The sequence below is a fragment of the Falco peregrinus genome, chromosome 5 (genome assembly GCF_023634155.1).
Source record: "Falco peregrinus isolate bFalPer1 chromosome 5, bFalPer1.pri, whole genome shotgun sequence".
Taxonomy (NCBI): domain Eukaryota; kingdom Metazoa; phylum Chordata; class Aves; order Falconiformes; family Falconidae; genus Falco; species Falco peregrinus.
The window spans coordinates 71,488,742-71,503,646 of record NC_073725.1 but is presented as its reverse complement, the minus strand read 5'-3'; the positions used below and the strand labels follow the sequence as shown (position 1 = coordinate 71,503,646).

Sequence of the window (14,905 nt, the reverse complement as noted above, 5' to 3'; positions counted from 1 at the left end):
CTTAGTTTGTCTCTGAATCAGTGTACCATGTACAGTATTACCGTAAAGCACAGGCAAACTCTAGTGATCTCTTGATTTTTGCTGGGTTTTATATTTTCTTTTCCTGAAGCCCCATCTAAAAAACATTTTAAATGTTTGATACTTCAGTTTACTCATTACTTATTCTTTCACCCTTCACCATTCTAATCCTTTTTGAACCCAAACAGATAACGTGACTTCAAACATACTATTTAGCAACCCTTTACAGGCTATGAAAGCACCTCTGTAATGACAGCACAACAAAACTCTTCAAAATGGGAAGGAGTTAGTAACTTAAAAAAAAACAACAACAAAACAAAAAACCAAACCCAAACAAACAAAAAAAAAAGTCCAGACCCAAACAAAACCCCACAACCCCACCTCTGTAATTCCTACTGTTTGAAAATCATGGTGTTAAATATTCTCCTCTTGCCACAGAGTAAACTGCTTTTTCCTTCCATTAGTTGTTACCCTAAACTACAAAGGATTAATAGCTACATTAAATACAAAACTTTTTACAGACTTCCCAATTTTACCCACAAGTATGAGATGAAGCAATGAACTGTGCTATCATTTACTTGATACATTTTTAAATTCAAAAAATAAATTAACAGGTTACTACTCCTTAACTTGAATACTTTGTAAAATAATGTAAACATTATTTCCTTTGAACAGATACTCTATTTCAAGTTACCAATAATATGATTTCTGCACCTTTTCTTCTAACTGCAAACAAGCATCTAGCAGGTCAACAAGCTGCAGTGAATATATTAGGAAAGCAGTCATTATATTCTGTCTCATCAAGCAAAATACTTCAGCTGTTTTGAAGATAGCTGTTTAATGTCTTCAGAATTGTGACCACCACAATTTGATCTGTTCAGAGTAGTGTGCCTAATCCTTAACAGATGCAAATACATCAGGTTAAAGCAAGTTTTACGTCATCAGTCAATGCGAGCTGGAAGTTCTCAAAGTTATGTTACACCCTCTGAGGCCTGGAAACGTGTGGAGGAGGAACCCTCGAAAAGAACTCTGGCTCACTCTGCTATTTTCAAAACATCCTTTGTATTTTATGTTGTAATAAAACCTAAAATTTGCCAAAGGAAATTAAAAGAACAAAGGAGCAATTTCTCAGACACATCTCCTGTAGAGACATGCTGTGCTGTTATTCCTTATTTCAAAAGGAACGACAAGGTAAACATCTGGTTTATTCTGCAGAAGAGCAACTTTGCATTTTAGATCTGTGCACAGAAGTGGCTATAATACATTATGAAATCCATAAGCAAAGGATTGAAGTTCTATCCGAAGTGCTTTTTCAATCAAGTGCTCTGTTACTGTGTTGCTGCAATCACCCATCTGTCTTATGCTTCCTACTTGAAAAGCTTTTGGCATGTATTGCTTTGAGTATTTTTATTTACCTCTCCATTAGGAACCTAACTCTTTACTTGGGTATCTGATTTCATGTGGTTTGCTTTCAATTTATGCAACAAAAATTACATTCCCTCGACATGAAACCTAATTCACATCTCAAATCTGTATGTTAAGGAACAGTGAAAAAATCCAGATGTGCCGTGCATTGTGTCCAGCATTGTTTTGGATTTGCTACGAATCCTCTGAGAGTTTGAATATATAAATAAATGCATTTTCTAAAAGAAAGCTTAATAAAAAGACAAGCATGAAAATAATTTGAACTGCAAAGTTAAGCATCGTTTCCTCCTTTGTGTAGTAGAGAAAGTGATGAAGGAAAACTCTTAAGAAGTCCTCCTGAAAAAGATCTGTTATAGATTACAGTTGATCAACATGAACCTCAAGAATATTACACATTTGTAGTAGTACCATTCACACGTTGGCCACATTTTGATACACTCTTGAATTCTTTTAAAATAAAGAGTTTTAACATTTGCATTATACAGGCCAGAACATCTTGTTCTTACCAGGTACAGACTTGCATGAAATGAAGTAAGATGAAGTCCTAAAGCTTTTGAATTTCCATCAAATTCAGACTTTCTCCTCAAATTAATACAAAACATTTCAGCTAATCAAACAAAAATGACACCATTACTCACATTTCTGTGTTTGCGTACAAATGTGTGGTCTATCAGTACCAAGTACGCAAAGCTGAGTGCACTATCCTTTAACAGATTATTGGTAAGTCATTTCATATATATAATACTGTGACGAAACCCCAAGTCTTTCCACTAAATAATTTACCGAAGTGATGCATTTTACCATTCTATCCATGTTTACAATCTGAAACATAAATTACTTTTCCGTGACAATACAGCTGCTTTCATTTATGCACAACAGGAAGTGGGCTTACTGGCACAAACAGTAGTTCAGGCTCAAGGAGTTTTTTTCTAGCACACACAATGGCTCAGCAGACGTGTAAATTGGATTCAGCAACAAATTCAGCATTGATAGAAGGCAAAACTTTTGTTACTCTTCATTTCAACACATGAACAAAAACTAATGGTTCCTCTAGGCAAGTATAACTCAGAATATAAGCACAATCTGTCATTTACTCAGCTCTGTCAGTCTCAAATGAACAAGCTGTTAATGAGTGGGGATGAGTACTGTTAAATCTGGCTAGTTTGGAGTTTGCTGACTGTTCAAGCTAGTTGCCATCAGACAACATGTGATGGCTTTGCTTGGCTTTCCTGCCACTGGAGCCTTAATGTGGGGCTCTTTCTGTGTGCAGAGTTGTTCCATGAAAGCTGCAGAAATCTAGTTAAAAGCAAAACCTTCTCCTTTTAACTGGGCTTAAGTTAGTGAGTTTAAAATTAATAGCTGAGGCATGACAGAAAACATCATAAACAATCTATTTAAGCTAAACATAGTAACCTTTAAATAAATGCATATATATCATTAATGAATAAACTCGCTGAGTAACTCAAAGATAAAGACCTGTGAAGCAAGTGCCGCACAAGATATCTGGAAGCATCCAGATAACTGTATGATTATGCATATAATCCTGGGTTTTCAGTAGCTAATAAAAGATAAACTAATTTCTAGTACATGATGTTTGTTTCATTACTGTTTTTGTAAATTTTTTACATCAGCACTTTTATAATGTGTTTAAAGATAGGGTAGGCAATGTTACTGCCCATTTTAAATCACAAAATGAAACTACTGTAAGAAGAGCTCTCTTGCAAACCTCATTTCAGTCAAGTGTTTTCATTCAAATCCACTGTTCTTTAAATACATATTCAAGTGCTCTATTATAAAGACAACATTTTGTCTGCCACTGCAGATTTAGTGACTTTCTTTGTAAGGAACTCAAGAAAATACTAAAAACTATAAATCAACATTAAAGTTATTTTATATTCTTAAACAGCAAATTTCTTAGGCAGTATTTAAAACTACAGGAGAGAACGTTTAAATTATGTGGGAAACCTTATTTTTTTTACGGACTTTTCCAGGGATAATGGACTGACGTCAACTGTTGTTGTTTCAGCTAAGTCTAATTCTCAATGAGTTCAAGACCTTGCCCAGAATGAAGACAGACATTAAGTAATCAATAACAGCTGGAGTAAACCACGGATATGACCTTTTAAACAACTTTGGGAAAGCTGTAGATCTTCTATGGGCCATAACGAATTTCAGTGATTTTATGGCTTTATTGCAACTACAGTCTATGGAAATTTTATTACTGCCAACAGCTAAGCCAAGGTTCTAGCCCGTACACTCCCAAACAGAAAATAGAGTTTCAGATGCTCCTTTGCAACAGCGAATGTATTCATTCCGTGGGAAACTATGCCCCATTTCTACAGCGTCAGACCTAAAAAAACACTGTGAAGATTTTGTTTCAACATTTGAAAACTGTACCTGTGCTGATGTAGCAGCATTTGGTGTTACTGGTGATGGTGAGTCACTTGGTTTTGGCTCACCCGGGGAAGCTGCTGAACCCTGGGATTCTTGGCTGGCTGGCTGATCTGGTGATAAAGCATCACTGCTGTCTTCATCAAATGAATAATCATCCAAAGCTTGGGGATAATTCTCTTGTCCAACTGCTAGAAGGTTTACAAAGAAACAAGCAAAACAATTTTTTTTTCAGTGACGCAAATTTAGACATTGGTGGCAGAATTAGCTAATTACTGGAAAATGATCAGGTTTCCGCAGCCTAAACATATGGTAGGTAAGTATTTATTGTGGTTTTATTATAATGACAGCCATATTAAATCATATTCAAGGAACTGATAAAACTAGGAGCATAGCATAAGTTATTAAAATAAGAGATTAAGAGGTACCGTCAACGTGCACACAGACACAAACATATGACAGGCTGAGGAATGGCCACATGTTTAAATTATTCCTAAGAAACAAGTCTTTTCAAAGAGAGTACTGAAGTATATAATTCCAACTTAGTTTTGAATAACAATAGGATAACTTCAATTAAATGATGACAGAATTTAGGACTTCAGAAGCTGAAATAATAAGTACCAATAAAGTTTGAGTATGTTTTATTTTAGAGAACTCTAACCTCAAGAGTTAAATTATTGTTTTCCAAAGTGTCATATAGATTACAGATAGAAGGTGTGGGACTTCTACTTGCCTATAATAGCTTCTTTAACACTGGAGTCTACAGGAAGAATATTTTTTTCTACTAGTTCCATAGGGCCAGGCCTCTGAGCAATCTTCTCATTCAGGTCATCTGCCAAACGAGCTCTCTTCAGTTTCATCTGAGTGGCTTGTAGTGAAGGCTCTGCAAAGGTCTCTGAAAAGATAAAATTATTTAAATATTCTGTTCCATCTTTTCTCCAATTTCATGACAAACAACATTGTCTTGTTTTTGCAATAACTATCCCACTTCTACCTAAAGCAGGCAAGTGTTTTCTGAAAATTCTCAAATTAATAAGCAAAAATAAGATGAGTAGATGTTGTTCATCTCCGTGTTTTTCTATAAATATAACCACTTTTTTAACAGCAGTGATACTTTTGGTAAACATTTGTATAATGTCCAACAATAAAGCAGGGAATACAAAACAAGTGCTAATTATAATCTGAAGACAGCATTTGCTGCTCTAATGGTTTACCAGTGTGAGCTGTGGTAAAGGTTTAATTAATCCAATGATTTTTGAGTCTCTCTTGGCAAACATCTTAAAAAATCTGCCTTTACAGATAGCTTCTAGCACAAACGTGAATCTTCAAAATTGTATTTCAATGAAAAGCTGGAGACAGTCTGTCAATACGAATGTGATCTATTAACACGTAAGCTCCTATCTGGGTTTAGTATCCAAATGCATGTTTTGAAAACTAATGGCTATTAAATTGACTTGGATGATGGTTATTTGGCAATGTCTGTATTTGGTTAGATTATGGTGAAATGCAGTAATGCAGCCCCATTCACAATGACTAGTGTTTCAAACAACAAGGCAGAGTAAAACTCAGGTTTATTAAAGACTGATTGTGATGCTGCGTGGCAGGGGAAGTACAATGCTGTCAGGTATGCAAATAAATACACAGTTGAGAATACTTTCACTGCCATAGGTGTATCTATTATTACACATATTCAGAATACAGATTACAACAGACACTGCAGAAGTAGAGAAATAGAGCATGTAAACCTTTAGAAATAATTCATATCAAAGCCAACTGAGTTAGAAAACTGAGTGCATAACAGAAGTTCCTTCTAACAGTAGCTCAAAAGGTACATACAGCTGGGTACATACCTTCGAGGATGTGCATCCTGACCAGCTCAGACCGGTCCGGCCTGCTGCGAATCTTGTGCTTCAAAAAATTTTCAGTCTTTAAAGAAATAAGGAAATAGCATTAACTACCGTTTACTAGCAAAATCAAAGTAGTTTGATAAATCATTGATGTCCAAGCAACAAGTATTTGCAGTTGCATTCAGATGGGTGGACACTGCTGTTAGAACACGGGCACCAGAGGGGTTTGGTTTTCCATCAGTTAAGCAGCGCTAATGAATTTCTATCTCCCCCAAACAAGTTGGGAATGTTTCTGGATTTGATCCCATACCACCACACAAAATCAAAATAGTACAGATTCTATAGAAATATAGAATACTGCACAAGCATAATTTACCCAAGTATCCGATCTTTAACTGGAGGTAGCTGTGTATTACGTTACATCTGTAAGCTTATCCCCCCACCTTCATCTGTGAAGAATTAATAAAGGTCCTCACAGATTTGACACCAACATTTTATTTTAACGGATTCTTCCAAGATAAAAGCACGTTATTACTGTAATGGTGATGATTTTTTCATGTTTAGTATCACATACAACCAACTATCCATTTTCAGATGTTCATAAGAAGTTGACACAAAGTGGTTTACCCTGGCTCGCTCCAGACTCTTTATCTGCTCATGGAATGCAGCTGGACTTTTCAAAGCTGTGAAGGGAGAGTAAGAGTTAAATTGACAGGAAGTGATTTCCCAAAGAAATACCCTAATCAGAATGTGTGTATGGGTGTTTAACACCATCTCAAAGTTGTGGTTGCATCTGACCTGGCTTACATTTGACTCATGCTAGTTGTATTCACTTACATTTAACAGAGATGAGCAACACTCCTATGCAGAATACTGGAATATTTGATTTTAACAGATACAACCATGTAACAATTAACTTTTTCACTACATACACTGGGGTCTATTTACCAAAACTGTTCCGCAGTGGAAATTTTATGAGGTAAGGTTCAGAATCCCAAAATACTGTTTCATTTATTCCATTGTATTTACTATCTGTCTACACCTCATACTTGCTTTTGCTAGAGAGAACCGGATCATTCCCTAAGAACTATCTGTGCTCATGTTTTTTTAAAAAAATTGTGGAACCCTCAAATGTTCAGATTTGAAAGCAGAATGGTGGTTAGCGGCTAAATAGCCAAGAAGAGTAAAACACACCATTCAGCTAGAAATAATATGAACTGTAGAGTCTTCATCTCAATTGAATTGTTGAAAGGAAGTGAAATGGCTGCAGGCATAATCCATCTTACTTGCCACACTTCTGGCACACTTTTGGCAGAGATGAGGTACTGCAAAACAAAATCTTTAACGCTTTTTGACAGTTTACAGGTTTTTTTCCAGGTTTCACTCAAAAAGAAATGGATCATTCTGTTCCTGAAGATAATCAACACTACAGAGCTGGAAAGGTGAAGATGCTTTAGCAAAGCAATGTGAAGCCTGCTGCATGCTCAGACACCTTCAAGAAGAGACGAGCTGTAAGATACTGTGCTTTCAAGCTAGAACGCACCAGTGCACACTGAGCTATTGACAGTAACGTGACATAATTTCGATATGTTTTCAATGGGTGGGCTTTTTGTTTGTTTTAAGAAAAGCCTTCTTCAGCTTTTCACAGTTGAATCTTTTGACAACATGGAACTGTATCCTGAGTCCAGTATCACCCCATACTGTCCACTTAGGGAATCCTGATGTGTTCTATGCACCCCTCATTCTGAGACCAGGCGGATCTCCAAAACAAGCCAGAAGATGCTGTACAAACAATTAGCATAGTCATTGGAGGAACACCAATACATCTCTAACGAAAGAATTAACTGCATTTGAATTCTAGGCCACTACATATCCATATTCAGGAGGACACTCGTGACTGCTAAATTGGTATGAGGTATTGTTAAGTGCTGCTGTTGAAACAACCATCATCTCTAACAGATTGGAATCAATAATGGAGAAAATGGACACCAGCAATAAAGTGCAATTGCATAAAGCACACCAATTACTTTCAAAATACAAGTGCTGTGTGTTCAGACATACAAGCGTAACAAATATCCAAATTCTTGCTTGTCAAAGCAGTATGATCTGCAATTAAATTCCAGAGGTAGAACAGAGTTACAGATAAAAATGGTTTACTGAAGAACCGGCAACTTCTTGCATAGCTCTCAAGGATGGTCAGTAGCCAGGCCAAAGAATCAAAAGCTCAGTGTTACAGAACCCCGAAATCATAAATACACCTCCGGCTGTATTTATGAACTTGGTGATGTTGCTGCCTGTGAGACACTTCATGCTAAGGTGATCAGCAGCATCTTAACTCTTCCAAAGACAGCATCTGAAGGCACTCATTTAACTTTTACCATTATATAATCTTTGTTTTGGAAAAGAATGCAAAACTCTTACAACAACTTGGACCACTTGCCAGATGTGTCAAGGAACTTCCAGCAATTGGAGAAGACGTCCCAAAACCAAAATAATTTTCTAAAGAAACCAAAAAACCAAAGCCTCTTCCCATATTGTTGGAAAGGCATTCATACTCAGAAGGAACGGCCTAGGCACAGAAGCTAGGTCTTACATTAGGTCATACGACGCAGCGTACAGCGCCCAGCCTAATCCACTGCCTCATGTCCTCTAACATCACAGCTTGCAAGATTTGACACAGAAGACACATCTGTTGGGGCCTAAGTCACAACTTCGATGTGTCCTTTGTTTCTGTTTGGCAACCCTTGCCATCCTACTCTTCAAAGACCGCTGGCTTTGTTATTGATGTCCACTCATTTATACAATCAAATTTATTTCAGTTAAGATTAATGATAATTTAAAGAGAGAAAAATAAAAGGAGAATCAGACTTGTCTGCAAATCCTCGTGTTTTCATCACAATGGCTATTTTAACTGGAACTTTAGGTAAGGATGATGAATTTACTTCATGCTCATTTAGATTACCAAGAAGATCTCACAATTTTTTTCAAATGATAATTTTTTTTTAATGATTCTCACAGAAATGTTTGGTTTTATTATTTTGTATATTCAGTTCATAATTAATACAGCAAAGTAAAACAAATTACTAGAAATAATGTAAGTCTTACGTGGCATGATGCCCTGGTCCACCAGCTGTTCTCGTGTCCGTCTTTGTTGTAGCCTCAGCTGAAGTACTGACGAAAGAAAACAAATAATTTGGTTCATATGTAAGCATACTATCCCGCTGAAAGTACAAAAAAAAAAGTAGTATCCAAAGGATACAAAGTATTTCAGCTTCAGAAATATTCTTCCTATATTTATTCAGACCCGACAGTAACCTCAAAGGCACCTATCATTAAGGATCAACTGCTGTTAACGTAGTTTGGAGTGGTTACTTCCAGTCCCTAGTTATACTGGTTTGCTGCATTTTGGTCACACCTGATAAAGGGACTGTATTTCATGCACACATCCACTTTTCCCATCAGCTAGGCCTCATAAGAGGTTATCAAGTATACCTCTAAATCTAGGATTATTTTTTTTACTCCCCTTGTAAAACTACTCTTAGATAACAGATTCACGAAAACATAGTGAGGTATGCTTTTATACCATAAACTGCAACACATGATTATATATAGCCTTCTCACACATCATAAACCAATCTTACATGACTGCACTATGCTGAAATAGAAATTAGGTTTGCAGAGCATTTTAAAAGAAAAGCTGTATGTGTTTGGTTGATCCTTTTTCCTTAAGGATTTTTTAAAAAAAAATATAAAGGCTTATTGTACATTTAAAATAAATCTTGCTGAAACGTAAGAAACTGAAGAGAAGCCAGATTTTACCTGGCTTATTCAAAAACACCCAAAAAGTGATACAATCAGGAACAGACCTTAACCTCTCTCTGAACATCAGAAAATGTTTTCCTGACTGAGATATGTGCTATTGTAATTATTTCAAGGACCAAACAAATCCACTACTGCCAAATCTGGGAAAATGGTTTACAGTTTCAGAGGTAACTTCTTATGTTTCATTACATTTAATAAAGCGTACGAAGGTTCTCATCTTACTGTAAGAATAACCAACGTGACACACGTGAAATACCATACCAGGAACTGCACAAAACCTGGGGGAGGGCATAGGCATAAAGGCCTCATACTTTCAAAGATTAAGGCTTTTTTCTAAATGTTCCCAGGACAAAAAAAGGAGAAAACCAGTAACAATTTGTTTCTTCTATTGTCCCCTTCCCCTCGTTTCTGTAATTGTCATAGTGCGTCATTATTGTTTAGACACATATAGCCATTACCCTAATGGGAAAATTTATCTGTTGAACAAAAGGTGGTCAAGATGCCTGGTCAAGAAAAAAAACATTAAAGATTTAATATTTGCATTCTTAAATTCAGCCTTGACAGCTTATTATGGATGTATGATTATGACATGCTGTTCCCATTGTATTTCACAAGGAAGCAAAACAAACTAATGCATTGTCCAAAACATCAAAATGAATGTAATTTCTAAAAAATTAGGCTAAGGACAAACTTCATTGTTTTCAGAATTTAAAAGGAACCAGCTTATTTCCTGTTCTACAGTACAGGAAGGATACTCTTCTGGCTAAAGCATTAAGACCGGGAATAGCAAGTCCTGAAAACAAGTACATTATTTTAATGTGTCACACAAACATCGAGAATTTCAATACAAACTTTTCATGGCTGTGGCATGGCAGTTCTGTTCAGAGTATACAGTATTATTACACAGGAATTACAAAGGACAGAGATGGCAGAATGCAAAAGTAACAAGAAAATGTAAACTGATGGAAAATCATCCTAAATGTACTGAGTTCCCCTGGAAATGTGAAAATACCTGCTTTAAGTAATGAATTGAATTTTCCAAGTAATATTAAATGACTGTAAAGTTAACCGAAGACTTATTTTATAATAGCTTGAATTTATTTTTGGTCTTCCTCAATTTCACATGGCTCCAGGTAAGCAGTGATGTGATCTCTTCTTAAAATACCTCTTACTAGAAGATGCATAATTACGCCACCTGAAGTCTTGAACCAACTCAAATGGTGCTGTGGCATATTCCTTTCAGCAGCAGGTTGCGTTTGGCATACGGTGTAGCACAGCTACGTACTCCCGGTAAGCTGAGAGCACGGCTAGAGAAAGTTCAAACCTTTCTGCAGAAAAAAATGTGGGTTTCTTAGTCCCATTAGTCTAGTCTGCCCCCAAAAATGCAGGTAAGTGTGTGCAAACACACATTTATGCAACTGTACATCCAAAATCCACACGCTTTATACAAGTAAGTGTGAATTAAGAAAGAGAGTGTATTGGGTCAGGACTGAGCCCATTCCAACAGAAAACTTCAAGAAATGCACATTTCAATGGAAATGCACTTTAAGCACATGATATAATGTCATGATATTAAGCCTCTATCCCTGGGGATACCGCTAAGAATCTTCTACTGCACTAGCGCAAAGCACTGAGAAATTCCCTAACTGGCGTGATGTTTACAGCAAAGTAAAAAACTCTGCTATGTTCTTGGTTTGGATTCTCTTCCTTACAATGGTAAAATCAAGAAAGCGCAGTTAGTCTTAAAACTGAACGCGTGATCCCTTTAAAAATCTTTAATAAGTTTTACCCATCCAAATGATGTAAGAGACAATTTATAAACAACATGGCAAGACCACTGTATTTCAGACCCAATATTTTTGGTCCTGAGTAGATTAAAACTTGTCTGTCTTCTGTTCTTCGCTCAAACTATGCTTCCTTTTACACAATTAGGAAGCCGTGCAAAGCATTCAAAAGCATGTCCTGTTCTGGGAAGGAATCTTATCCATGTATACAGCTCTATTTGGTCCAAATTTACACCATACTTAAATTTGGCTTTCTTGGAACACTAAACCCACTACAAATGTGTCTACCAAATCTTTTACCTAGTTACAAGTCAATTTTAAACATATGCCTCTATTTCAGGGCTCAAGGCCTTAAAGAAAAGTGACCTGCTCCAACATCAGTTACGTCCAGGGTACAGCTGATACACATCATCGGGCACAGTAAGTAAATCAGAGTTCGTATTTTTTCCAACTCCATTACCTGGAACACAGTGGATCCACAAAGAAGTGCTGGTAATATTACAACAGGTGCAGGCACTGATGTGAGTAATCTACCGACATACGATAGGCAAGTCATCTATGAAGAAAAAAATGCATCTGTGGTACATGATATTTCTGATTTCTAATGTGTTTTTCCCTCAGACTTCCTTTTTTACTGAGCTTTATCATAACATCCATTTTGTAGGTGCAGTGGCTCAGCTATGACTACCTAAGCATTGCTAGTACGGTGCTTTCAAATGTTAGTAAACAGATGTGGGAAAGTTAAGCACCCTTGAAATTGACCTTCATGCTATAGAATGATCAAACTGTTTTGCACAGTACATAACAATTTCAAATCCCTCACTAATTCACCAATTTGGACAGCTGGCTAAATCATAAAACCATTTTGTAGAAAGTGCATACACCATCTATTTCACAAAACCTGCTATGGACCACAGATACTTGTTCTTCATCTTATCACTATTTAAAATTCTAAAGTAGTATCACTGTAATCTCAAAACGTGATATGCAAAGTCTTTGTGCAGGGAAAGGATAGCTGAACTAATCAGAAATTGTAAGAAATTTGTTATTTATTATTTACAGATCTGGCTTTCACAGAACCAGATATTGATGTGACTCTGAAGACCAAGGCTCTTCATCTTTCACATGAAAATGATCAGACTTCCATTCAGCGTTCCACTACATCAAGACAGACAATGCTCACTGTTAGGTCTACAGTTGGATTGGATGGTCTGAAAATATCCTACCAGTTCAGCATTTAGCAATTATTGCATTTTAAGTTTTCATTGGCAAGTTTGTGGGAGGAAAAAAATCAGAAAGGTCTCACCCTGCACTTTGCCAATACAAGTAAACTCAATAACTACTCCAACGCTTCTAAATATATATTCCCCTGTGTTCTCCTAAAACATACTTCAAAAAGAGTCTACCCGAGGTATATCAGCTGCTGAAATTTCTCTTTGAGAAAAACAAACCAACCAAATCATCCCACGAACAAAAACCCTCAAAAACCCCAGTGTAGCAAAGTTTCTGTGTCAAGGTCCTGTTTTGAGCCCTCTTTCAACAGCCGTACTAACACGGCAGCGTCAGGAATGTACCACGCGTGCGCCCAAAGAGGAAGACACTCTGGACACTGCGATCGCGCTGGTACAGACATCGCTGAGTGAGATGCAGTTCCTGCAGCTCCCTGCTTGTGCCATCCGGTGTGATGTGCATCAGAAAGGGGAAAGGCTGTGCCTCCCTCTGGCATCACACTCGCACATGACCCTGCCCCCTGCAAAAACATACCCCAGTGCATGTGTTACTTATATTTATAGCTGATGCAGTTTCTGTCCGTTCCTAAAATTTAATGCTGCTTGGCCATGGCCATGATGTGTGGCATTCGCCCAACAAATGGGGCAGGGAGACCAGAATAAATCTATTCACCAAAAAAAACATTGGTAAGAATGCAGGTAGCTTCTCTTATTTTCCAACTGCTTTCAACTAATTCTTTAGTGAACATTAATTCCAAATGTAGGCGATGGGAAGCCCTGCTAGATGACTTTGAATGTACTGAATCTGTGATGTGTGGCTTCAGTCATGATCAGGTATTTGGCTTCAGCTTTGCAGAAAGAGTAAAAAACCTGACCCATATCCTACACAACGTATAGTCTTACAAGAGAATATACAGTGGAGTATAGCAGAAGGATAAGAAGAACAGTAAGAACATACCTGCACATAAACCACGTGTGCTGAGATGTGAAGCTTTAGCATTTTTTAGCAAACACATAACAATTACTGTCTCTCACAACACTACCTGCCTACCCATCATTTGTTAACCTACACTGGGCATCACAAAGCAAATACGGGATGATTGTGAAGCTGTCCCATGTGTACTGGACAAGTCATAAAAACTGTGAGAGGACTGAAAAACCTGAGAGATACAGAAGATATGAAATATGCAGTTGTTCAGTTATTAAATAAATATCAGGAACTTATATATTACATAGTAAAGAAAGGCCAGCCTGTAGCATGACTAATAGGGAAGCACTGCAGGGAGAACACTAAGGAAGAGATGACTCATAGAAAGATGTTATAAGAAGATAACCATTGAAGATTTTAACTTGATGAGAGCAAGGAGGTTAAACAGAAACGAAGCTGGATGAAAACCAGATGTTTGCTTTTGCAAACAACTCCAAAATTAAGGTTAAAAAAAAGACTGGTGTCTGATTTTTTGTTTAAATAAATTCTAAGCAGTTGAATGCATTATTAAAGAAAGTTACTAAATAGAAAGTAATTGTGAATAAAAAACCTAAATTTATTAGTTTTAAAGCTGAAAAGCTGAAAAAAACCTTTGCTTTGCCAAAGTAAACAGATCAAGGAAAAAGCTACTATTTATATCTCAATAAAAGACATAAGGACCTACAATACTTTTAAGCCCCCCCAGTGAGAAAAAGTAAAAAGCAGAGACGTTTCTAAGGAAGAAATGGTTAAATCTGTACATGAGTTGCATAGCTACATCTAGTCAATGAGGATATTTGGCTTACAGGTCTGCGTGTGAGAACAGATGGTCATACTAGTCAGTAATGACCTGTATATTGTCACTGTAGTTAGGTGGGCTAAGCTCTACAACTGAGCAGGAACAGGTCACAGGCAGGCTTGTATCTTTCTACTAAAGATGAACCTGAAGTGAGTATAAAGGAATGGAATAAGAGTGAGGTTAGTGAAAAGCTCAGAAAGAAATGGGGACCCACAAAAAGCAGCTCAAAGAACAGCCAGAAAAGATATGGAGGATGGGAGTCATGGAAACTAAATCAAGTTTTCAATAAGGAAAATGTGATGAAATTATCTTCAAAGACAGGAACGAACAATGTGAGGATGAAGCACAGCTTTGCACTTTTGCCCAAGAATTGCTGATTTATTTCAGTGAGAAACTCTCCTTAGAACAGAATGCAGGTTAGTTTAAATCCAATGGCATTAAATGTAATACAGACTTTGTTTACCATAGATCTATAAATCTCTTGCTATATGGATTTCTGTAACAGTCAGTAACACACGAAGACATAAATCTAATAAGGATGGATGAGACAGGAGGACACAGCTTCCAAAACCCATAAAAACCACTGAAGCATTAGGCAAAGTTATTATACTGTACTATTTATT

At 36.9% G+C, this 14,905-nt stretch overlaps 1 protein-coding gene across 8 annotated transcripts in view; it reads right to left on the bottom strand.

Moving 5' to 3' along the window:
* The window catches only part of MRTFB (myocardin related transcription factor B), an 85,355-nt gene that overhangs the window by 23,989 nt on the left and 46,461 nt on the right, over window positions 1–14,905 (bottom strand). For 6 of the 8 annotated variants that reach the window (XR_008747578.1, XM_055806692.1, XM_055806695.1 and 3 more), the window contains 5 exons: window positions 8,787–8,852; window positions 6,309–6,364; window positions 5,685–5,760; window positions 4,568–4,729; window positions 3,841–4,025 (listed from right to left, as the gene is read on the bottom strand). Coding sequence is in view for 7 of the 8 variants with exons in the window: in XM_055806692.1 (XP_055662667.1) it covers window positions 3,841–4,025; window positions 4,568–4,729; window positions 5,685–5,760; window positions 6,309–6,364; window positions 8,787–8,852 (545 nt within the window). In the remaining variant the exon portion in view is untranslated. The remainder of the gene's footprint in view (window positions 1–3,840; window positions 4,026–4,567; window positions 4,730–5,684; window positions 5,761–6,308; window positions 6,365–8,786; window positions 8,853–14,905) is intronic. The other 2 variants (XM_055806694.1, XM_027796341.2) reach the window with 1 other exon arrangement.